The following is a 23,336-nucleotide window of genomic DNA, read 5'->3' as shown; positions in this document are numbered from 1 at the left end:
ACACACACACACACAAACATACCATACACACTCAATGTCCCAGAATGTGTGGAATGGTGTCTCACTCTGAGGCCTTGTTGACACCGCTCTGTCTCCACTGATTTGGAGGGTAACCCTGCCAGCGCTTATACACAAGCACACAGCTGTCAGAGTGGGCCATGGTCCACCCCACACAGAGATGCCTGGACAACTCACCCTGCTTTAATCAAGCACCCAAGCGCTAGATCTCCCTGACAATGGGAATCCCTGGGTCAAATAGCTGTTGGGCCGACGCTGGCAGGGCAGCATGGTGCTAAAATGGCAGTCTTTTTGATCTGTTAATCCTCTGGGAATGACCTTGGAATCCTGTAATGGAAAGGTTCAAGGCTAGCCGAGCTCATACACCCGTCCTGCTGTAACTCCTCTGTGTGTACAGTAGAAGGTGTCTGTGTCAAGGGGGTTTAACATTAGTTCAGAGATAACACCGTTTTAAGCAGCTGTCAAGTGTGAGATTTGCTGTGGTCAACCGTCAGAAATCCCTTTCTTAGCGCCATCATAACATAGAACAATGCAAAAATACAATGGGTGGACACGACCACAAGAAAAAGAAAAAACTTAATAATTTTGGCAAATGCACTTGTTTGCTTGGCGGAGAGTTGGATGGAATAAATTCAACAACAATTACTGCATCGTAAACATGGAACTTTAGCCAGCAGCTGTTTATCATCTCCTAGCTTAGCTTAGCTCAAAGGCTGGAAGCAGGAGTGAACAGCTAGGCTGGATCTTTAGATAGGTACAACATAAAAGCTCTGAAAAAAGAGGTGCTGGTTGGTTGGATTTTGCTCTCTGTTCCTGTGTTTCCACACATTTTGCTAAGCTTAGCTAACCAGCTGCTAGCTTTAACTCCATGGCATAGGCTATTACTCATAAAGACATGAGAGTTGTTTTCATTTTCTTACAATGCATGCCACTTATATAGTTGAAACAAAGTTGACAAGATTGATTGATTGATTGATTGATTGATTGATTGATTGATTGATTGATACACGTTTGATATACAATTTGGTCAGGGATCATTATTACACTATAGAGCTATATAAAACATAACCTACTTATCCCAGTGGAGCTAATACAGTATATTGGTGCACTTCCCTGAGGGGAGCAGAATATGGTTAAGCCCAGGCTATGTGCATTCATCAGTTAATAGAAATCAATTTAGAAAAGGTGCCAGGCTCTAAAGGCAGCCCTATCCAATGACAAACACATCTCCTTATTGTATTTTAATAACTTTCAGATTTCAAATTTAGATAACTGGGAGGAATTGACCTTTCCTTTTTTTTGCAAAGTTGCTCTGTGACAGATTGATGAATAATGGCGCTTTGTTGTACTTGTTTCCCCATTGTGCATATGGCTCATACAGAGATACTCAGATACTGTTACAGTTTCCTTTATCCATCTGAAGTTGTGAGTATTGTATTTGCAAACACTGTAATCCACCTTTATCTGCAATAATGTTTTATAAATAGCCCTGACTCCCTCCTCTGTTGTGTGGTACACCAGTGGATGAGATTGTGAAAAAGGTGTGTGACATCAGTCTGTGTGCATGTGAAACATGGGCGGTCCGCTGAGGATGGCTACTTTAGGAGAGACCCCTTCCACTGTCCAGAGAACGGGACAACAGCAAGAAGAACAGCTGCTGGTAGATGCTGCAGAGAAGAGGTGCCACACAAGAGAAGCTTCCAGTGAGAAGACAAGCTTTCTGAAGTCAAGTACTGCTGGAAAAGAGAAGAATATCTAATTTCTCCTTCTTCTTCTTACAGTGCCAAGCGGAAAGGTAACAGCTCAATGATTCTATTTTGTGTTGTCATTTGTAATAATGATGTTGTTGTTAGTAACAAAAAAATATGGCCAATAATTCAATGAAAACCATTCAAAATGATGCAACTAACAATAAGAAATGAAAAAGTGTAAAAGGATTTTGGAATGGTATTTCTTTGCTTATGTGATAATGATGTGTTTTTTATTTTTATGCTTTGTGGAAGTATGCGTTATGTCCCTTGTGTACATATGAGGGAACATTGTGGCCCTTCTCCCTGAGGCCGCCAGAGAAGTGGCTTTGACTTCGAATTTATAATGACAAACGAGGGACAAAACATGTACACACAAACACACACACATATATCATGTATTGTTTTCTGCTGTTTGCACCTCTCAGGTCCAGGACCAGCCAAACCTTTGTAAAAGCATCCAACACATCTGCATCCTTCCTTCTTGTCTCCTTCTTTCCTCCTATCCTCGGGTGTCATACCACCATGGATCGCTCAGTCCAGGAGTTGTTTATCAACTTCACGATCGTCTTAATCACTGTGCTGCTGATGTGGCTGCTGGTGAAAACTTACCAAAACTAAATCATGGAGCAAGAAGAGAGGAGATGACCGAGGTGCCAGATGAGTCGGAGCGATATGAGGAAAACCAGCATGGTTACTGTAGGCCTTTGCTGCTAAGTGATTCATGTTCAGACAGTGTTTACATTTTATCATTCTTTTAATCTGGTCAGGTCCAGAGCTGCAGCTTTCATTAGAGTCCTATAACCATGTGCTTGTTACAGATGGGGCAGATTATCAATGACAATTTCAAAGTCAACTGATCAGTGTATTTATTCTCAAACGTTTTTGAATGTGACTTTGAATTTCTGAACAAGGCCAGAGGAGGAGTTACAGAAAACATGCGGGTGATTAAAAATAAAAGAACAGGGGCTTGCTGCTCTATTTTTAAAGGGATGTAATCCCTCTAACAGTGGTGTACATGCATGTCACTGTGCCATTGATGTGCCCTTTGAAACATAAAACCATGCTCTTGTGTCTATTGTTCTGTTTTTACTTGAGATGATGAATGTATCACATGCAGACACTGTATCTACTCAAAAAAAAACACATCAACTCAATTAATAAAACATTATGTTTATATTCACTCCTTGCCAATAAAACATTACTGTATTTTTTGTATTATTTTTGTAGGTTTCTTAACACAACCGTATATATATATGTTCTTCCAAGGTACAGTGTTGATCTATAGGTTCAGTTGTCAGGTGATCTGTGTATTGATCACATGTAGAATGTTATTTCATGAGAGGAGAAAAAGGGCATGCATGGATACATGACAGGCTAAACAGGATAAAGGCAAGTAGATTAAAGTGAAAATCCAACAAGATTATTTACACAATTGTGTCAAGAGGATTTCTGTTGAGTTTTAAATAAGGTAATATACTATGAGCAGGTTTCCATCAGCTAAATCACCAGAACAAAATATGTCAGTTATTAAAATAGGCTTTCCAATATACTGTAGTCTTTGGCTCAATAAGGTTCCTCCATGGGAGGGACCACATTTTTATTTAAATACAACAAAGATCCTATGACAGCAGACAACTCACTCGTGCAAAGTGAACATATGAAATCAAATGTTTAAATTAAAAAGTAGTACATAATCTGGCTCAGGCGCAGTCTTGTCATAATGATGTGAGAAAGATGTGGTGTTGGTGGAAGGTTGTCTTTCCCTCTGTCAGCTGTCCAGCATCCATCAGAGACACATGTAACACACATGCAAATCAACTATATTCAAGAGTGTGTATCTGCTGTGTCCCCCCATGGGTCTTTGTATCTGTTGAAGCTGATGAGCTGACAGTGGAACTCAGTGAGCGCTCTGGGCATGGGAGCCACTTCCTCCCATTGACTTCTCCCACTGTGGTACACCTGCGCAGGCCACAAGGAAACACAGAAAGAGAAATATCAGCAGACGTCAGGTTATACCTTTAACTCAATTTTCCTCTTTTATTCCTTTCTCTACCATCTCCAGGTATTATCCAAACCATCCCCTCTCTTATTTCCATCCATTCTCGTTGTTGTTACTCATTTACACTTTAATCACATATTGTTGGTCTTTGGTGTGTCCTTGCTAGTAAATCAATAACTTTATCATTCTAATGTATCATAAATAAGCTTTCCTCTTTACTGTAATTGTGATAAATAAAATATAAGTGAGAGTAATAATAAATAACGTACTCTTCATATGCAGTGTGAATATAGAGATATCATGGCAAAATTACTCGATACATATTGCTTGAAACTAACGCTTTAAAACAATAAACTGACAAAAATAGCAAGCCTTATTTGTTAAATGTTGACTATATTTATGAATATGTCAATAGTTATCTACTGATCTACTGATCACTTCTTCTAGGCTTCCTCAAAGCAGAGCCAATTTACCATTAAGATCCATGTTGACAGATTTGGTGGCCTGTGCCTTTGGTTAAGGAATATGACTTAAAATGTCTCAGTAGGTCAGCTACTATGGATAAAAGCTTCTCCTACCTGAACTTCATCAGTGATCTCATCAGGTGAATAGTCTCCACCCAGGATGTAGATTTTGTCTTTCATACCCACTGCTCCTGCGTTGAAACCAGCACACTCAAAGGACCCTTGACCCTTCCACACGCAGGTCTCTGGACAAAAACTGTAGACCTGGATGGGAAAAGTCACACTTTTGAACTCTGTGTTTCATTATTTAAACAGTTCTAGGAAAGCTTAAACTATAAACACATTGAGATACAATAATAACAACTCATTCATTCATTCGTGCCCAGCTGAGGGCTCACCTTGTAAGTGGACAGGTCACAGATGTGCAGTGTGTTATCTATTGACACTGCCTTGACAAGAGTAGCATGGAAGAATTGTCCAAACTCGGCCACCAGGCGGCTCCACTGGTCCTGCTGTGCGTCATAGCTGAAGAAGCAGTCCAGTGAAGGGTTAAAGGAATCTGTTATCTCCACTTCTGACCCCAGTGTATAGATAACACTGCCACAAGCACTGGCCTCAGGGTAGTAGATGGCGGTGGGCAGTGGGCTGACTGAGCTCCAGGTCTGGGTCAGAGGATTAAAGTACTCCACCTGGAATATATGTTAAAGAACAGTATTTGTACTGGCACAATACAAATGTAATAATGAATGGACATCTTAACCAAGAATCTGGTCATAATCGTCTATAAAGAGTACACTGTTACCTCCAGCAGACTGGGAGCCCCCCCTCTGGATCCCCTTGTCCGTCCTCCAATGACGTAGATACGGTCCAGGCAGGTTACAGCTGTGTGTGTGGTTCTGGGCTTCAGCATGGCTGGAGCCGGCGTGCAGGTGAGGGTCACAGGACAGAAGCACCAAACCTCATCTGTGGCGTCATGGAACGGCTCGGCCACATGGAGACGTATTGCCCGGCAACAGTTCCCCCGGCATCCACCTGTCACAAATATCTTAGTGATACAGTGGAAAGATAAGAAAATGATGGATTATTGTTCTGACTTTTAATAATTATTGTTTTATTACTTGTAACATAGTGGATACTTCAACCTCTGGGGGTCTCTTCAAATAAAACAATCTGGAAAAGAAAACTTATAACCTGGGCCAACACCAAAGCTTTTACTTGCAGTAAGGGGTGCGTAAGTTGACAATTTCAAAGAGAACAATGCAAAAAAGGTTAGGAGACTCTGCGCTTAATAGCAGCAACGTTCAATCTCAAACGTACCTTCTCAGCAAAGCTGGTAAGGTAGGAACCCGGTGGGTCTGGCATCATGGCCGTCCCCTCTCCGTGCCCTGTTCCCAGCTCTGTCCACTGGTCTGTCTCCAGATGGTAGCAGAAGCTGTGGCGGATCTCGCCGTTCTCCTCTGTTTTGTGGATGAAGATGTAGCTCTGTGTGGTGGCTGGCCTGGCGTCAGAGAGCAGGCCGCTGTACTGATCCTGCCTGCTCTGAGCTTCAGAGAGCAGGGCGAGGCAGGACTCACTATTGCAGAGGAGATCATCTGCATCACGCAGAGTCTAAGAGGCATTGTAAGGTGTCACAAAGGAAGGGTGAGACTATAATACGACCACATATAAAACACAAACATATTGTACATGCAGCATGCTCTTACCTTTAGTACAGGTGCAGGTAGGTGGTGGAATCTGGTTAGAGATAACAAACCCGGCAACAGCTTTTGTCTTTCCGAGAGATCATGGCGTATCCATCTAAGAAGAGACATCACCACAGCCTCCTCACTGGGCACATTTAGAGCATCTGACCTCAGGCATGCTTCCAACACATTTACCTATAAGAAGCAGATTAAATGATTAATACTGAGTGTGTTCATATGGATTTATTGAATTATAATCTTCATATGCCGCTGCATCAAAATCAGCTTCTAGGATATAATATCTTCACTATCTTGTCAGTTGTACCTGCATATCCAGGAAGTCCTGGGTTTTGGAAAGCTCAGAGAAGTTCTGAATCACAAACTCATTGGCACTTTGGAGGAGGGATGCAGAGCCGTAGGCCTCAGCAAGGGAGAATAGGGACAGGCAGTTACTGAGATCCATGGCTCTTATCAGGAAGTTGCTGCACGCTTCGGACAACACTGAGACCTGAGGACACATGCAATACATATTCAAAAACTGTCACTGAGAGATATGTATCTTACTAGGCAACTTGATGATTAATAAATGTTATTCTTCAAATTATTTGACTCTATACACCCACTCAGGTGTTTTCACATTACCACACAGCCATGAGAGGAGGTGTAATTAGTCAAGAAGGTTGAAAACATCTGTAAGGGTGTACCGTAGCTAATGAATATAGCCTTCTGTAATTTTATTTTTTAAACCTTTGACATTTCAATACATCAAGTTTTTGTATAGTACACCCTGAGCTGCGTGGGAAGGCGCCGGTAAAAGGCACACACTTGGTCGACTTGTCCCAAGGTACTTTATGTTTATATAAATAGAAAGAAGAAATGATAATATATTTCTACCTGCAGAAAAGAAGCAAGCTGAAACAGCATGTCTACATTGCTATCAGTGATGAGCATCTCTCCTGAATAGGCAAAGTCCAGGAATAAACGCACTGCCTCTGGACACTGGTTACCCAGAGTCACTGAACCATCACCACGCTCTCGCATATCCACCTCAAACATGGCCCTAAACAAAGAGAAGTTATCAACAAACTAGACAGATAGATAGATCAATAGATAGAAAGATAGATAGATAGATAGATAGATAGATAGATAGATAGATAGATAGATAGATAGATAGATAGATAGATAGATAGATAGATAGATAGATAGATGGATAAATACCTGAAGAAATCGCTGCATGCTGCAAGGACACATCGATGGCAGGGAAAACTTTGTTCCTGGACCTTAATGGTGAAGTCAAACAGCAGGCCTTGCTCCCTGAATGATCTGAGCACGCTCAGTAGCTGGAGACCGTGTGACTCAGGGACATGGAGCAGGGTCCTGTACTCTGAAGCACCGTTGCATTGTGGAGTGTTGCCAGTTTTACTGCTGAGGGCACTGCTGCTGCTGCTGCTGCAGTTTTCGGCATTGAGTATACAGGACTCTTGTGATTCATCCATCTTCCCAAATTCTGACAATGTATTTATACATAAATGGGAGAAAAAAAATCAAAGATCATGATGCATATTCAAAGAGTATAGTGTGTCTTATGATGTAATACAAGAATATGTGTCTGTGTGTGAGTGAGGTGAGTAGATATCAAACATAACATAACTAAGAACAGTTCAAGAAGAGATGTTGTGATTTGCCCCTTTATTATGGTGAATACAATATTCAGTTCAAAACACAGGTATACAAACTACAGAGTACGTAAAGTTGATGGTAAAACATGCATAAGAAAAAGAAATAGGCTACATTTAAAATATACAGGTATGTAGACTGAATCAGGACATGCACCAGCACTACTCACAGTGTCAGCACCTCGGACAGTTCTCTCTCTCTCATGCTATTTAACTTCCGGAAGCGTGAAATCACGCGATGTCTCGGACAGTCTTTGATTTTCTTGCCGTTACAGTTGTACGTAACATCATCCTTGTTAAAAGTGCGCCGTTTTGTTAATTATATTTAGATGTTTCAATGTTTTTTCAAATCCCCGCAAATTGTGTGTATGTGCTTGTATGCGGCTCTTCTTTGTTTGTGGTGGTAGTGGTGCGCAAGGGCAGCTGGGACCTGTAGTTCTCTGGAATTGGTCGTAACAGTACGGGTTAAACCCGTAGGCTAAGCCTACTCAGTGGGAGTCTCCAATCATAGACTGTATGAAAATAGTTTGGCCCAGTGTAGAAACTTCACCAGTTTTCAATTCCATATCGATATTATCGAGAGGTTCACAAATACCATCTGGAATTATGCTTTTTGCCTAAAAGCAAATCCTTTGTCGCTGGAGCTATGTGTCAGTAATTGCCCTGAATTCGTATTTATTCATGTAATACAGGACTTAAAAAGTATGTGAAAAACAAGTTGTACACATATTATATAAATATATATCAAAAGTTCAAAACCCCAATAGGCCTAAGCCAAAAAGTATACAAATCAAGGGTTCTTTTTGTGATTCAAATAGCAAATAAATAAATACTGAAGGAACATACATGGACTTGTGTTGAATGTATCCTACAATACTTAGACTGAACAGCAAGTAGGATTTATATTGAAAGTGGCAGATCATGTGTTTTAATGATAATGCAATACAACTGTACAATTATTTTTAAAACATTTTTACATATAAATAAAAATAGATAGAAAAATAAATGCACGATTTGGCATTCAAGATACAATTTAATGTGGGTTTCAGGTAGTCATATGTTCACAGACTGTGCAGATTTAGAATAACTCAGTCATTGTGGTGCAAAGCAACTCATAACCACTGGGCGGCGTTGCCTTGCTGTCGCTGAGAAGCAACATTTGTGGTTGGGTTTATGCACGAAGCGAAAGCCTATGAATTTGTGGACGTGAACTTGCAGCCGTGCTGTAATACCGTTTCACCACCACAGTGCTGCTGACCAAATAACACTTTCCTGCCTGAAAATGTTGATCGCATATGCATAACGGCAGATTCTTGTAAACATACACTTATATTACCACAGCGCCATATGCATGATAATAACATTATCATGCAACGACATACTGATATTGGTAATTTCTTATCAATGCAAAAAACACGGACACAATCCATAAAGTGAACACACACAAAAAAGAACAAAGAAGTAACAGTGTGATTATACAACAGGCTATCAATAGACCATCTTCCTTACATCTAGTATGTATTATGCATGCATTAGTGGACTAGCCTTTAATATTCGCATTAACTATTAAAATCAAATGTTCTATTATTTAATAATTGAGAGTACGAACAGTATCAGTCAAACTGAACAGTAACTAACGGTATTGTGTCTCATCTGCTGTTTTTTCTTTTGGTTATAACAATATCGACCTTTATTCTTTTAGGCTACTATTTGGTTTTTATCAAAGCCTCTCTATATATGTTATCGGTGGGACCCCCCCTCCTCTCTCCTTACATCCCTGCATCCCTCCCTCCCTTCCTCTCTCCCTCCCGGCAGTGCATCCCCATCCCCCACACGGTGGCCGTCTCTTCGGGTGAAAGCTGTCTTCTCTGCGCCACTGGTCCGACAAAACGCTGCTGTAGCAGAGCCAGTCCGCACCGACCCAGAGCAGAGCAGACACAGGAGAAAGCACGTACGCACACGGGAATCTTTTTGTTGTTCGACCGAGTGGTTTAGGTAAGTCTCGTCCGATGTTTATCATGGAGGGCAGGAATGTCCATGTGTCGACTTGGTAGTTGTTCGTTTTTTTCAGTTTTTTTTTCCTCCTCAGTATCCTTTCAATTGTCCTCCGTGGTGGAACTAGCGCGCTAAGCTAAAGGGGCTAGTTTAAATAACGGAAACAAACCGACATTAACTGCCGTATCGCAAGGTTTTGTATTTCCTTAGTTGTTTGCGTCCAGGCGGTAAAAGTAGCTGCTGTTGTTCCGGTGCAGCCATATCTGATCCAATGTGAGTGTTTTTTTTTTTATTGTCGTTTGCTATTCTTTACCAAGCTAACCTGCTAATTAGCAATTTTTTAGCAGCGTGTGCCGATGGATGCGAGGATGCTACGGGTTAGCGATGCTTTTTTCAGGCTAGCATACAAGCTAACGTTACTATTATGTGAGCAGCACATATTCCTGCATAGGGGTGTTTAGGAATGGTTGAATAGCCATGCTAACGGTAGCTAATCTGGTGATAATTGGCAAGATGGCATCTCGGAGTTGTTATCTAGAAATCGGTGGATTTTCAAAATGGTGTCTTAAGCTTGTTTGAGTGTGACCATTTTTGTCCAACCATGGCTGTTTTGGCGTTGCTTGCTATCCCAGGAATGCAGTGTAATGCCAGTACATGCAATACTCTGATGGATATATAACTACATATTAACCAGTAATGTGGTGGTATATACACAAACCCATGCATGCTAGACTGTGTCCCCCAGGCTACAGCCTCCATTATGAACAAAACAATCATATTTTGAAGTGGAACTAATAGGGTATTGACGGAGTTTTCTGCTGCATCTCTGGTGTTTTTGAACAAAATAGTGTCTTTTCTGCATATGAAAATAGTTGTGAACTAGATTTAAATGGTTCCCCTTCGCAAAGTCTTTCTAAACCACTTATGGTTCAACATAAACATGTGGTTCCTCTCAATGTTTAATTACATAAAGACATCAGCTGCTATTGGACAAAGTATAATACAGATGTATCTGGGTAGCAACTAAAAACTATTTTCTGTGCTTTACATTTGCTGACCAGTTTTTGATTATACAATTAGTTTGGTCTACACAATGACAGATGCCCTCAATGACATCCTTATCGCATGCTTTGTTTGATCAACTCTCTCAAAAAATCCAAACATTTTTATTTTACTAGGACATCAGGCAGATTAAATCAACCTTGACACAGAGTGTTAGGCATTTTTGCTTGACGAACAACTTAAACAATTAATTAATTATGAACATTTCGGTTTAAATTATTCCTAACCATTCAGCTCTAGTAGAGATACAACAGTCTAAAATGGTATCACTGTACTCTGGTGGCACAGAATACAAAAACTGAACTGAGCCTCACATAGTTCAAAAGAGACAGGATTACACAAAATGCTAAAGGCACATTTCTCATCTTCTCTCTTATGACTAGTGTTAGCAGTGAAATGAATCCTCTTTGCGTTCATCTCTTTTTTGGGGGGGATTACCTGCTTTGAACATTGACTTCTAATCCCATTTAATTCAAGAAGCCTTATCGTGCTAAAGGGATTTCTTGGCCCTCGTCAGAAAAACACAGCTTAAAATGATCTGTGTACAGTTCAAATGGCATCTGCAAAACCAGAACATTCGAGTTATTTTGTTTCTGCCCAACAAAAATCACGAAGATTTTTCACAACCTTTTTTAAGACTAGTGTGATCAAGAAGCATGTGGCAGAGTTACATCCCCTTGATGAAGGCAGTCTAAGGTGACCCCTGTCTGCCATGCTAGAGGAAAGGAGGGGGGAATGGGTTTTGGCAAGCGTTAGGAACAGTCTTGTATGTATTAAGGGTGGGCAGTACAATGCAGCCGTAAAACTGTCAGACTATAAAGCTGGAGTCACTTAATGGTACACGAGTCAGTGTTTCTATAACAGACTGTTATCTTTCTAGCGCTTCAATCCCGTGTGGTCTGAACCACTTAATGCGCTGCTCATCAGAGACCAGGGGACAAGATGCTTACAGATGGTGGCTTTAAATTCCCCCTCCTTTGTTGTCCAGCTGACAATCCCCTTGACTTGATGACCAGTCTTTTTTTTATTAGAAAAATATCAGATACAATCATTTGCATGGTTATACTAGCTGTAAGGTCAGTGATATTTGACAACAAGGATATTGATGAGATAATTTAATGATAGTGTTTCATCAACTATTGTTTCTATTTGTACATAAATATCTTCTTTTCTTTTTTTAAAGTCAATTGTTTAATCGTTTCGTCTATAAAATTGTTGATTTCACAAAGCCGGTCCAAAACCCCAAAGTATTAGTTTACAAAAGCTGTTCTTTAAGAAGTGTATTTGCATGTATACAGTGGCAGGTTGAGATGATCCCCGGGGGCAAAGTTGTGGTGCATTTAGCTGTCAGTCATCTCTGGGGTCTGCAACTGTGTAAACACAGACAGTACACATGCAAATAAACACATGTCTACGCTGTGGGCTGTTGTTTCATTACTGATACCTACTGTCATGTTCAACATAATGTGTTCATGCTGTCGCAGTGTTAAAGGTGAACATATATCTAATTATAAATAATTGATACTGCCTGACATGTTTTAAAGTGTTCTTAAATACAAGCGGCTGGAATAAAGCTAGAACAAAACAAATGAAATGTGTAGAGTGAAGTGAGAGCCAAGAAAACAAAGAAATATACATTTAGCTGGTTTTCGCAAGTTTGCCAGTAAAACATTTAACACAAACATAAATCATTTATTCGCAGTTTGATTCAACATAGTGGCCTTACAGTAAAGTTATTATGCTTATTGCCTGATTCATATTTGTATTCATAACACATACAACTATGTTTTAATTCTACCCTGAATATTAACACAATAACGTGTAACATGTACTGACCAAAAACGTATCTTGTAGTGTTTTTGAAAAGAAGTGGGACACAGTTTGTGTTTTGACACACCCAGAAAGACTCAGCTGGATATAGTCATGTGATCAAAAGTTTGCCTACATTTGGGAAACTATTTGAATGGGTGTGTTTATAGATACTAGACCTAGTTGGCTCTGTCTTTGGAAAGCTCAAAATACTTTTGAATGACTGCCTGGAACTGATCAGCAAATTGTAAGCTCATCATTAATGAGGATCTTGTGACCGAATTTTTTTTGTTTTTGAAATGTTTTTGTTAACAAAGAACCCAGTAATATTTATATTTTATTTGAATAATGATTATTATAAAACAGTTTTTGCCTGTGTTTGTCAAGTCTCACCTCAACAGCAGGCCATACTGCCGGTCTGCTCTAGTAGTGCTTGGAGATTGATTTTGTATCATGTGTTTAACTGACAAGTTCTAACTCAGAAACCTGTTGTGAATTTGTGTCTGTGCATGAATGTTGTTTTCTCTCTACCTAGGAACACATTCTTCAGCAGGCTCATTCGCAAATTATATATCTCTTTTTTGAAACCTCAAGCTTTATTTAGCGTTTACGTGCATTGTTATTTATTAAATTAGCTTTCTGCAGGGTCATGATGACCACCTTCCATAGTAAAACTCAATCGACATTGTCTTTCCAAAGTAGAATGTAAGATGTTTAAATGTTTTTTTTTAAATTAAATTGAACATCAAGTTCATGGCCAAATAAGAAATTAAGTCTTGCTAGCAGCTCATTATTTGCTCTCCAATCTTAATCATGTTGATGTGTAAAGTCATCAATAAGGTGTCATGTACCTGGTTCATTAATCGATTTGGATCGCCCTTTAGTGTAATGCATTCTGTAAGTGTGGCTTGTCATCAAGATAAAGAAAGACACTACAGGCCAAGGATGCACCAGAGACTTTATATTGTTATGACATAAGTGATTACACAAGGATCTACTAAGCTATACCGTGTACAGGCATGCCACGGTCAGCTTTTTCTGTAGCTTTTTTTTTGCCTGCAGCGCTTTTCTGCCTGCCTATCATGGAGGCATGGGTACATTCGCTAACTGCTAAATACTGGAAAGGTTTGTTCTGTTGCGTTTCTGTATGCAACTAAACATTAGTCGATACAATCCCATTAATAATCATGTGTTGTTGAAGTTGTTTAATACAAAGGTACAATTGCAAGCTGCAAAAAGTTTACCGTTATAACAGCAACACATACTGCTTTACACTGTCCCTTTCAGGGCCTTTCAAAGTCTACATGTTTGGCAATGACATTAACTAATGATCCATCAGAGGTAATTACGATTTTCTGGCTGTTTTTAATAGTGATGATTTCCACTTGTCATGGTCCTTTGATTATTTACACATCTCTCATTAAATATTCCTCTCAATCCCTCATCTGGTTATCTGGCCTGGCCATAGATTTCCTCGCTTGTATCTTTCATGCCTTCTATCGATGTTCTAATTCCCTAGCTGCTATGGAACTCATTGGAAATCAACTAACTTAATGTCCCCTAATCAATAACATTGGACAGAAGCCTCTTACACCTTTTTTTAATTATTATTTATACACTTTGTTGGGGACAACTTTGTCACCACCCTTTTTGTTAATTTGTATCACTGAAGGTGACGCTATTAACTTTGTAGAGCATAAACTGTACATTTCATATTTCATTCTTCATGAATGCATGCACATTTTTATTGTCTGTATCAGAGACAAATATTGACCTCAGTGTCAAAAACTTTCACCTTTATGTAGCCCTTATACATCAAATGTTTGTTAGAAACCAAACACCACAGAGTAGAAATCTCAATAAATGGATAATGTTGAATGGTATGTATTTCATGGTAACATTTCCATTTAAAGTGGGCTGGGACAATATTGGCAAATAATCCAGAGATGCAGGCCCATGAGGTGTGTGACTGATGAGATGACTTTGAAAAGAAGAATAGAGGAGGAGGAAGCCAGCACAGAGAAAACGGGAGATGCTGTCCCAAAATGTATAGAGCTGTCCTAGATCTAAAATAGCCCCGGGCTGTGTGCAGAGGGTTGCTGCAGGGCCGGACGGGGGGGGTCTGATTCCATCACACTGTCTTCGAGCACTGTAGTAAGATGGATTTGGTCACACACTTGGCCCTTTAGTTGGCCTGTCCTCTGGGCCTGTGTTTTGATAGATATCATATGCTGTTGTTGGAAAGGCTGCTGGCCTTGAACATGAGAACAATCTATCAATGTGAAGGAGAACTGCTTCAAGTTTGCAACACGGTTTTAAGGGGCTATAATGCTGCTTAATCGTTGCATATTGATAGAGGAATCATTTCGTCAATAAATATGATGAAAATAATGAAATGTGGCCGTAACGTTTCCCCAGAACCCAAAAATAAAAATGTTGTGGTTTGTTTCGTCTTAATATATTAGAGGGCCAAAAACATTGAGCTAACCTTCACATTTAAAAAGCTGGAACCAGTGAACACTAAAATAAAACAATATGCTGTTATAAAGTCCACATCTTGACAGATGTAGCACACTGAAAGCATCCTAAATATGACTCATGATCTCCGAATGTATTTCTGGATATTTGTCAATAAGGAAAACAATAGATGTTTGAGCCATCACAGTACCATCAGCAATGTATCTTCTAATATCCAATGTTTTTTGTTTCTCTGCTTCCTTTTTCATATAACCAAAGTGAAATGCTTCTTCTGTATATAAAAAAAAAACGGCTATTCTGTCCTGCGCTGAAGTGTGAGGACGCCCACCAGTTTTGATTTGTTGCTTTTAAAGAGTAGATGCCTGGTGAGGTATTATGTGGGAGGATAGAGTCAGTGTGGGGGTTGTGTTGCATTGTACATGTTCTCTAGGAATGGTAGCTCTTTGTGTGTGCGTTTGAGAGAGTGAGTGAGAGCTTTATTCTTTCACAATCCTCCTCCCTCAATATTACCTCTACTGCTCCCCTAGGCTGCAGGAATCCCCCTTTATGGAGCGGAACCGGCATTATTGTTTTGCAACATGCACGTTTTTATATTAACACGCACCTCACTAATTTAATGTCGGCATAATCTCTGAAGATCTGAAACGAGGAAAAAGCTGACTGCCACATTACTGAGCTCACACAAAGCATTTCAATATAGACACAAACACACCCAGCTCTGTCTGTGAGGCTGCTGGGATTTTGTACCTAGGCCTTGAGGCTGTACCTTTTGAGTTCAGCCCAAATGAAGTCCCACTAATAGTTTAAGCTTAACAAAGTCCTGTAAAATAACTCTGGAGGAGACATGGAGCTGGAAGGTCTCCTTTGTAATGTCAGCGTGTGTGTGCTAGACGGATCGCAAGCTCCCAATACACTTTAATGTCAGCATGAAGGTAGCGATTATAGCTGAAAGGATTAGTCTGTGGACAGGAGAATACTGTCTATACTGTTAATCATTTAATTGCTTCAATTAGACTATTTGGTGGGATAAAACAAGGAATTTGAAAAAAAAGTGTGACATAATATCATCAAAATATCATTTTTTACTTCCATGTGATGTATGAGACGTCTCATAATAAACTGGATGATTCCCGTCCTTTGTGAGGAGAACCTTGAATGGAATGTGTCATTTAGTATTTGCAAAGTGTCGTAGTACTAAAAGAGTCAAATAAGATTTGAAAATATCCACTTAACAGCAAAAAACATATTTTGCTAGTGTCAGTTCACAGTGCAAACCAGTTTTCTGATAAATATATTTGATCACCGCAGTGTCATTGACAGACAGGTTGCTGAACAAAAATGAAAAATCCAATTTCATGTTGATAATCATTGGCTGTTACAGAGGTCACATGGTTAACATGGTCACCGTTTGATAGTCCTAAGGCCAAAAGCGGTCAGCAGATGAGTGAAAACACTTAATGTCAGATCATCAGTGCCAGTCCGCTGGAAGCCTTTAAACCGACAGCGTCTGCAGCTAGCTCGGCTTTCTCTGAAGTCTGGTGCGGTTGGAAGAAGAAAGAGGAGTGAAAAGATAAGACTTTCCTGAAAGCAGCCTTCAACTTTTTGAAAATGCGGTGCATGGTTGCCAAAAGAGTAATTTATTCAGTTAAAATCTGGATTCTGATGATGTGTTTGGTTTGTTTCCCCTCACTGGCATTCTGGCAAGGCAGCATTTGTACCTGCAGCTCCTTCACAGTAAATGCTTTCTGCTTCTTAAATGACCTGGCTTCAGTTTGGCAAATAGTTCTAGCTTCTCAATCGCTTGGAGTTACTGCTTTTTTCTTTGTCTTCAAAGTAAATTGATAATGTTTTAGGTCTTGGAATGTTGTTTGGACAAAACATTGAACTGGTTCTGGGAAACTGGTAATCTGAAACATTTGGAGTATCTGCTTTTCTCTCAAATCTGTATCGACTAATTGATTAATGGATAAATGATTCAGCAGATGACTCAATGTTTTTTTGGTATTGTCTTTATGACGTCTCTGCCCCCTTTGCACTACTACAAATAAATGTACTTAATCTTTTGATGGTAAAGGTCCTCACGAGGATGGGCTTTACAATCTGTCAAACAGAAGGTCTTCTGGCTAGAAAGAGGCTTTTTGTTTAGAATGAAGAGCCTGAAGCTCCTCATCATCCCCTCCCCCTGAAAACGAAAGGGAGTTGTCAGACACTCCCACTCATCACATGGGTTTCTGCCATTCTCTGTTCCTCACACACACCTTCATTAGACGCATTGTGGTGCCCTCTATTGTTCGCACCATTCACTTTCATCCCTTTTGCCCACACACACACACACACACACACACACACACACACACACACACACACACACACACACACACACACTATACCCTCTGTTTCTCAGGCTGAAACAGATTAACACACTCTACACTATTCAGGCACACTGATAATTGGTAATGTTGTGATTACGACACTACACCACATAGTTAGCTTAGCCACCTGTCCATGTGTTAGTGGGTATTGTTCTCTCTCAACACATTCACATAGGCATCACAATTTAGCTCAAGTGAACATCCTACAGATTAGGATAATATTTTAGATTAACGCTCTCACAACACAAGGTTTGCTCTATTTTTATTTGATGATTTTGTACAATAATGTTCTGTTAAGATAATGAAAATCTACAAATGTTGTGTTTTTAAAGCAACAGAAAATTCAGCTTTTTAGTTTGCTTATGATCATATGTTGTCTTCACCTACATTTGGATCAAATCAAAAAGCTACAGTATGATCACCGCATTGGCTTTAGGGATGGCAAGGGGCCGGTCAGCCCACCCATTTGGTCCAAATGGCTTCAGATATACTTGGTGTTTCGTGCCTGACAGATTTGCAAGCGTGACTGTGAATATTTTTTATTTTATTACACAGATCATTGCAGATCAACATGGAATACATTTTTTTAATTTTAAAACTCGTAAAGTGAACTTTAGGAAAATGAAGGGTTTTATTTTTTAAGCTCAGCTGCTTTTTTTTTATCTGGAGGTTGGAATATATATACATATATATTTTACTTATCTCATCGTACAATCAAATCTTCGCCGGAGAGACAGATTAAGTTAGATGGAGGAATGTAATGAGTGTTGATGATACACATACACAGGTTGCTTTCTGAGGAATGCGTGTGTTTTAAGGAATAAGCACAAAAAGACTGAAAAGAAACAGCTCCCACGTGTTTGTACTCGCATTCAGCTGGCGGCTGTCTCTGGGCGTTTTGACGTCAGTGTTGCTGGATGGTGCGCTGAAATGCTTTCTTGCTTAATTTGAACTGTCACTTGGTGCCGTTTGGCATTACCGCGGTAACGTGCGTGCCCAGAAATGATGACAGTAGAACTATAATCACCTGAAGGATTGGTTAACTGACCATGAAGCACAAGCCCAGGATGGATCGGTCAGATTTAAGTCTGTCTTTTGAGACGGTGCATTTCACAAATCTACAGGAAGCTGAATTAGACAAATGCATTTTCATAGTCTAAACATGGTGAATGGGTGATGTGCTGTGTGCAAAGAGCTTGCCACAACACATTTCACGCAGTCTTATACAACACACGACAGAGCCGCAGTTAAAACCAGACAGAACCGGCCTGATCGTCATATACAGACTCCCTTCTCTTTCAGAAAAGGAAGAACAAATCAACACACAATCCACATGAACACACACACCTTTCCTCCTCTTTATTTATTCCTCGGCTGTTCCGCTCTGTGTTTGTGCGATGCCTTGTGCTTTTGTGGTTCTGGCTCATGCTCACTTGATCATGCTTATTCATGACGCTGTGCAGGACCCAGCTGATTTGTACTTTATGTTGTTCTCCGTCACTTGCCCCCTCGCTGGGTGTGTCGTGCTTCTGAACGTTTTCTTTGCTGCTTGTATTGGATGTCTTGTACAGCACATCACATAAATACAGTCATGCTCATATCTTACTTTCACTCACATCACTTAGGCCTTATATAAACAGGAAAGAGAAACCTAACCTTTAGGCTGTTTTTTATCAGCCAGTAGAAACTGATCGTTTTATACGCACAGCTTTAAAAAATAAATGCAAAAACATTCCATCTCACACTATTTCCAGGAATTCTTCTCTATTTCACACCATGATGCATTCAAGGACACGGCAGTTACCACACACACTCACTCACACACTGTCTAAATCACTGTCTCCCTGCTGCGGTCACTAACCATTTGCTGTTGCACCGGTGCTTGCTTCTTTTGCTCTTTTCTTTTGGTCTCTTTTCCTGTGTTCATTGTAATCATGAACTCTCGCTGTTTTAATTTCAGATTTGCATATCCACTTCCACTCCTTCCTCATTTGCATACAGCAAGAATGGCGAGCGGGCATCCCACAGACAAATTCAGTTTCATGTATCAACCAGACACGCACAAGAGGTACGGGCCACGCATGCACACACACTCACACACACACACACACTCACACACACACACATGTAAACACAATTTCCCATGCCCATATACTCCATGACGAGGTAAGTTGGGAGCACTGGAGGTCATTTCCTCTACATAGTGAGACTGGTGGAGAGAGCAGCCTTATGGTTATATAAATGGCTCTTTTTATCAGTCATCTCAACCCAAAACATTTCCAGAGCCTTTAATGTTTAGCGGCCATTCCTCCGTTCAGTCCTGTACTCGTAACCAGGCTGGTCGATATGGCCCTTCCTTGTTTGGTGCAGTAGTACAAAGGCAGATACATTTGATTTATTTACTGCCTCACAGAAAACCAAACAATCAGTTCCATGCGTACTTTTTGTCAGTACTTGTGCCTCATTTATTCCAAAAGTCCGTTGTTTTTTTTTAATCCACATTTGCGTTGAGCCTGCTCGAGGGTGAGGATTCACAGGGTTTGATTTTGTTTTTGTTGCATGCTGGCAAAATCCCTCAGCTGGATGTCGCCTGAAGAATCTGAGTTTGGGATTTATGTGCGTGATGAGTGCGTGCCTGTGCTTGATAATCATAACCGTTCTTCTTTCCAATTTACACAGCTTACATCTCTCTCCCTTCCATATTCCCCCTGCCCCCTCTACCGCTCTGTCTTTTTCTCCCTTTCTCAGTAAGAACAGGTTAGCTTCAGCTATGAATCCCGTCTACAGCCCCGTTCAGCCTGGCACTCCATACGGAAACCCTAAGAACATGGCCTTTGCAGGTAAAACTACCTCACCTCATCCTCTATACCATAATAAGCATGTTTTTAAAGGATGGCTTCAAATGACAACAAACAATGCCACTGAGATTTGAGTCGGTGAATGAGTGTCCTAAAAGATAGTCCTGGGAATTGCTACTTGATTTGTTTACTCTCTTGTGACAACGTTGGAACCTGGTGCTGAAGCGTGACGCTGGGATCATTTGCCACCCTTTTTTATTTTCCAAAACACGGTGAAAGTTTAAACTGCAGGTCAAGATGCCTGCAGGGATAACACATGTTTTTTAGATTGTGTTTTTACCAAGTTCCACAAATAAAAAGGAAAGATGATCAAGTCAAATAAGAGTACTAGTGTAAATTATAGTGCTTTCACTACTCAAAGGTGTGTGTTAACATAGAAGACCCAGTGGACATGGTCTGAGGAAAAGCAATGTTTTCAGGGATCGTTTCCTCACAGAGACTTCATTCCAAAGTCCTGTGTGCAGCAGGAAATCACAATTTGTTTCTATATAAAAGTAACATTTTTAAACCTTTTTTGCTTTTAGAAGTCGTTCAGTTGGGTCTTTTAAAAGTGAGTGTTAGTCATTCAACAGTTTTAATGTCAGAACCTTGAAGCATTTGGATATGAACTGTAGACTGAATACTATTATGGGACCAATATAATACAATTGGTTTAGTTATTTTATCAGAATGTAAAGGTAATAGGGTATGTTTGAAGAGAGGAATCTGAAATGTTTCTAGAATTGCAATGAGCCAGTGGCATATACAAATGTACATTACACCATGGGATGGTAGATGTATATAAAATAGGCTCCCATGACCTGACTATTTTAGTTGTTAAAAGTGTAGTTAAATGCTACACTTACCCCTAACCTGTGAAATGACAGTTTCTTATCATACAGAGGCCAACGCTAGATAAAGCAAAGGCTCAAAGCCACAGAATATATTCCGCCAATAATAAGTAATGAGCAGCACTGCTCTAGCTCATGGGGCTAGTTCATTCATGTCATCACTTGTTAACCATTTTTATCACAAAATAGCATGTTTTATGCTAGGTCATAAATAGTCTATATAAAAGAACTGTATGTTAATAGCCTAATCGTGTACATTCTGATTTTAATCAATAACTTTAATGCAAAATATGGATAACACTTTCTATGTGAAATTATACAGATGTTAACACCTATTACCATACGTATATACATCTTTAGCTAATCCAAATGAACACAGTGATGTAAAGTGAACTGAGTAATGGTCATTTAAAGTGTGAAGTAAAACACACTGCAATATTGAAATGATTGCAAGTATGTGCTTGTTGTTAATTAAAATAACATTGTTCACTAACAAAGCATCTCTTACCCCTCCTGCTTGTCCCCTCCTTCACGTCGTTGTCTCAGTCTGTCTAAGTTGCACCTTTTTATCTCGAATAGCTTTTTTTCTCGGGTCAAAATCTGCTTTGTTTGCTTGAAGTGTAATTGATGACGCACAAAAGTGTGTGTGTGTGGCTAATGATTTCTTTCTCCTCCCACACTATATTGGCAGGCGTGTCTTGTCTGTATGTACGACGCATCCAACCGACTGTGTTATTGGTGCTGACATTTTTTTTTTAATGAGCGCCATCTGTTCACACCCTGCTCCAAACCAAATACTGCCTACCTGTGTGTGTGTGCATCAGTGGCCCTCTTGCTGTTAAGCCATGGTTTCTGATTTAGTCTCTTTTGTCTGTGATGTCTAACAGGCTATCCAGGAGGGTATCCCGCCACGGCTCCCACCTATACACCCAACCTTTATCAAACAGGGAGTCCCGGGTATCCACCAGGTGAGCCCTGAAACACACACCATTTGATGACTTTGTTTATATTACACAGGGTAATATCTGGGGTGAAATATCTTTCTGTTGAACCCAATTCCTCTGAAGTTAATTAGTGGGATGTTTCTCTTTTTTGAAGAAGAAAGTCAAGAGCGTTATCGTGTCATTGAGAATTAAACATGACATGTAATATGGTCAAATACAATGCATAAACGACAACAACGTAGTTAGCCATGAGGGAAAATGTAAACAAAATAAAAAAAGATAGATGTTTAGATTCCAGGACTTCGAAGCTATGCTACTTATAAAGTAAACAGCCGTGAACAACTAAATTAATAAGCCACCAATTCATCTATAATAACCTTCAGAAATGCGTTATTGTTGCTGCTGAGTCATTATTGTAATCATTTCATTCATATTCTGATGGACAGTTTAGTGACGTGTGGGAGGGAAAACATAAATGAAAGTACATTCTTAGCTTATGCTGTGAAAGCCCTTAGTTTTAAATAAACTAGACTCTGCTGGATTTTAATTTGAAGTCACATGATCTACCCTGATGCTCTTCGAGAGGACTTCATTGAATATATATGTTGATTATGCATACTCAACCAAAAGCAAATATGAGTTATTTGGGGAAATGAAATACTTAACATGTATGCAATATCACAATAACCTCTGCTTTGAATTGTGTTTCAAAGCATTATATTTAAAGCAACCGTGGTAGTTGAGAGCTCCACAGTAAAGTGAAGGCAGTATGGGTTAAGTGGTGATGTCAGCCTAAAGAGCGCTGATGGTGGAGGAGTGGGAGGCCGGCCGGTAGCAGCTGCCGGTGGCCCTCAGCAGCAGATACACTCTCTGCTGGGGCTCCCTGTCTGGCCCCACAGCAGATGGGAATAACAGTTGTCGCTGTGCAACCCAGATATGGTGTGTCTGCAGAGACAGAACGTTTAATATGTCGGGATCTGGAACCTTTCAGCCTGGAAACCCAGACCGGGTCAATACCATCTCACTGGAGCGTTCAAATGTCAAGCTTGTTTTTAGAATAGAATGTGTCTAAAATGGCTTTATAGTCGTGATTTTATTGAGCAATCAATAATTGGTGGTTGTAACGCTATCTCAGTATGAACAGCGTGTCCGCGGGGTCTTAAAAAGTATTAAAAGTTGATAAATCAATTTACCCGAAAATGAAGGCTATTAAAAAAGTATTAACGCATTTTCCAAGGTATTAAATGTTGTTAGCTTGTTTTCCAAACAGTTTAATACGTCAAAGAGGTTGTATTCATAGTCTGCCTGAATGTTACTCATGGCGTAGGTGTGTAAAGTGTGATTCTGTGTAGTTTATTTATGGCATCCGTTGGATTTTGACGGTAATCTGAACGGCAG

The 23,336-nt window shown here is 40.0% G+C and overlaps 3 protein-coding genes across 7 annotated transcripts in view; 2 read left to right on the top strand and 1 right to left on the bottom strand.

Annotated features, from left to right (window-relative positions):
• Positions 1–1,664: 1,664 nt before the first annotated feature.
• On the top strand, positions 1,665–2,840 carry sln (sarcolipin). Its single transcript, XM_010770752.1, has 3 exons — positions 1,665–1,721; positions 1,800–1,813; positions 2,195–2,840. Exons 1-3 carry the CDS (start codon positions 1,683–1,685, stop codon positions 2,385–2,387), a joined length of 246 nt encoding a protein of 81 aa, XP_010769054.1. The 5' UTR covers positions 1,665–1,682; the 3' UTR covers positions 2,388–2,840.
• Positions 2,841–2,944: 104 nt separating this feature from the next.
• kbtbd3 (kelch repeat and BTB (POZ) domain containing 3) lies at positions 2,945–7,959 on the bottom strand. The gene is made up of 10 exons (XM_010770751.1): positions 7,761–7,959; positions 7,133–7,421; positions 6,809–6,974; positions 6,240–6,422; positions 5,936–6,109; positions 5,550–5,840; positions 5,035–5,277; positions 4,631–4,921; positions 4,347–4,496; positions 2,945–3,728 (listed from the first exon to the last, which is right to left on the bottom strand). The coding sequence occupies exons 2-10, from the start codon at positions 7,408–7,410 to the stop codon at positions 3,594–3,596; spliced, it is 1,911 nt and encodes a 636-aa protein (XP_010769053.1). The 5' UTR covers positions 7,411–7,421; positions 7,761–7,959; the 3' UTR covers positions 2,945–3,593.
• Positions 7,960–9,396: 1,437 nt separating this feature from the next.
• The window catches only part of fam168a (family with sequence similarity 168 member A), a 23,004-nt gene continuing 9,064 nt past the window's right edge, over positions 9,397–23,336 (top strand). Inside the window, exons 1-4 of one of the 5 annotated variants that reach the window (XM_010770745.1) lie at positions 9,397–9,585; positions 19,267–19,374; positions 19,986–20,146; positions 21,882–21,962. In XM_010770745.1, the coding sequence (XP_010769047.1) occupies positions 19,313–19,374; positions 19,986–20,146; positions 21,882–21,962 (304 nt within the window). In that variant the 5' untranslated portion in view covers positions 9,397–9,585; positions 19,267–19,312. The remainder of the gene's footprint in view (positions 9,586–19,266; positions 19,375–19,985; positions 20,147–21,881; positions 21,963–23,336) is intronic. The other 4 variants (XM_010770747.1, XM_010770746.1, XM_010770748.1 and 1 more) reach the window with 4 other exon arrangements.

The sequence above is a fragment of the Notothenia coriiceps genome, unplaced genomic scaffold (assembly GCF_000735185.1).
Source record: "Notothenia coriiceps isolate Sejong01 unplaced genomic scaffold, NC01 NC01_scaffold00009193, whole genome shotgun sequence".
Classification (NCBI taxonomy): domain Eukaryota; kingdom Metazoa; phylum Chordata; class Actinopteri; order Perciformes; family Nototheniidae; genus Notothenia; species Notothenia coriiceps.
The sequence above is the reverse complement of the archived record's forward strand: the minus strand, read 5'-3'. Positions and strand labels throughout refer to the sequence as shown.

What these genes read in the sequence shown, in the direction of transcription:
- sln (XM_010770752.1), top strand. Translation starts at nt 1,683, where the DNA reads ATGCTGCAGAGAAGAGGTGCCACACAAGAGAAGCTTCCA.
- kbtbd3 (XM_010770751.1), bottom strand. Translation starts at nt 7,410, where the DNA reads ATGGATGAATCACAAGAGTCCTGTATACTCAATGCCGAAAACTGCAGC. An exon ending in AGCTTGCTTCTTTTCTGCAG is followed by an intron (nt 6,423 to 6,808) that starts GTAGAAATATAT and finishes ATGTGTCCTCAG; the next exon opens with GTCTCAGTGTTGTCCGAAGC. An exon ending in AGGACTTCCTGGATATGCAG is followed by an intron (nt 6,110 to 6,239) that starts GTACAACTGACA and finishes TGCTTCTTATAG; the next exon opens with GTAAATGTGTTGGAAGCATG.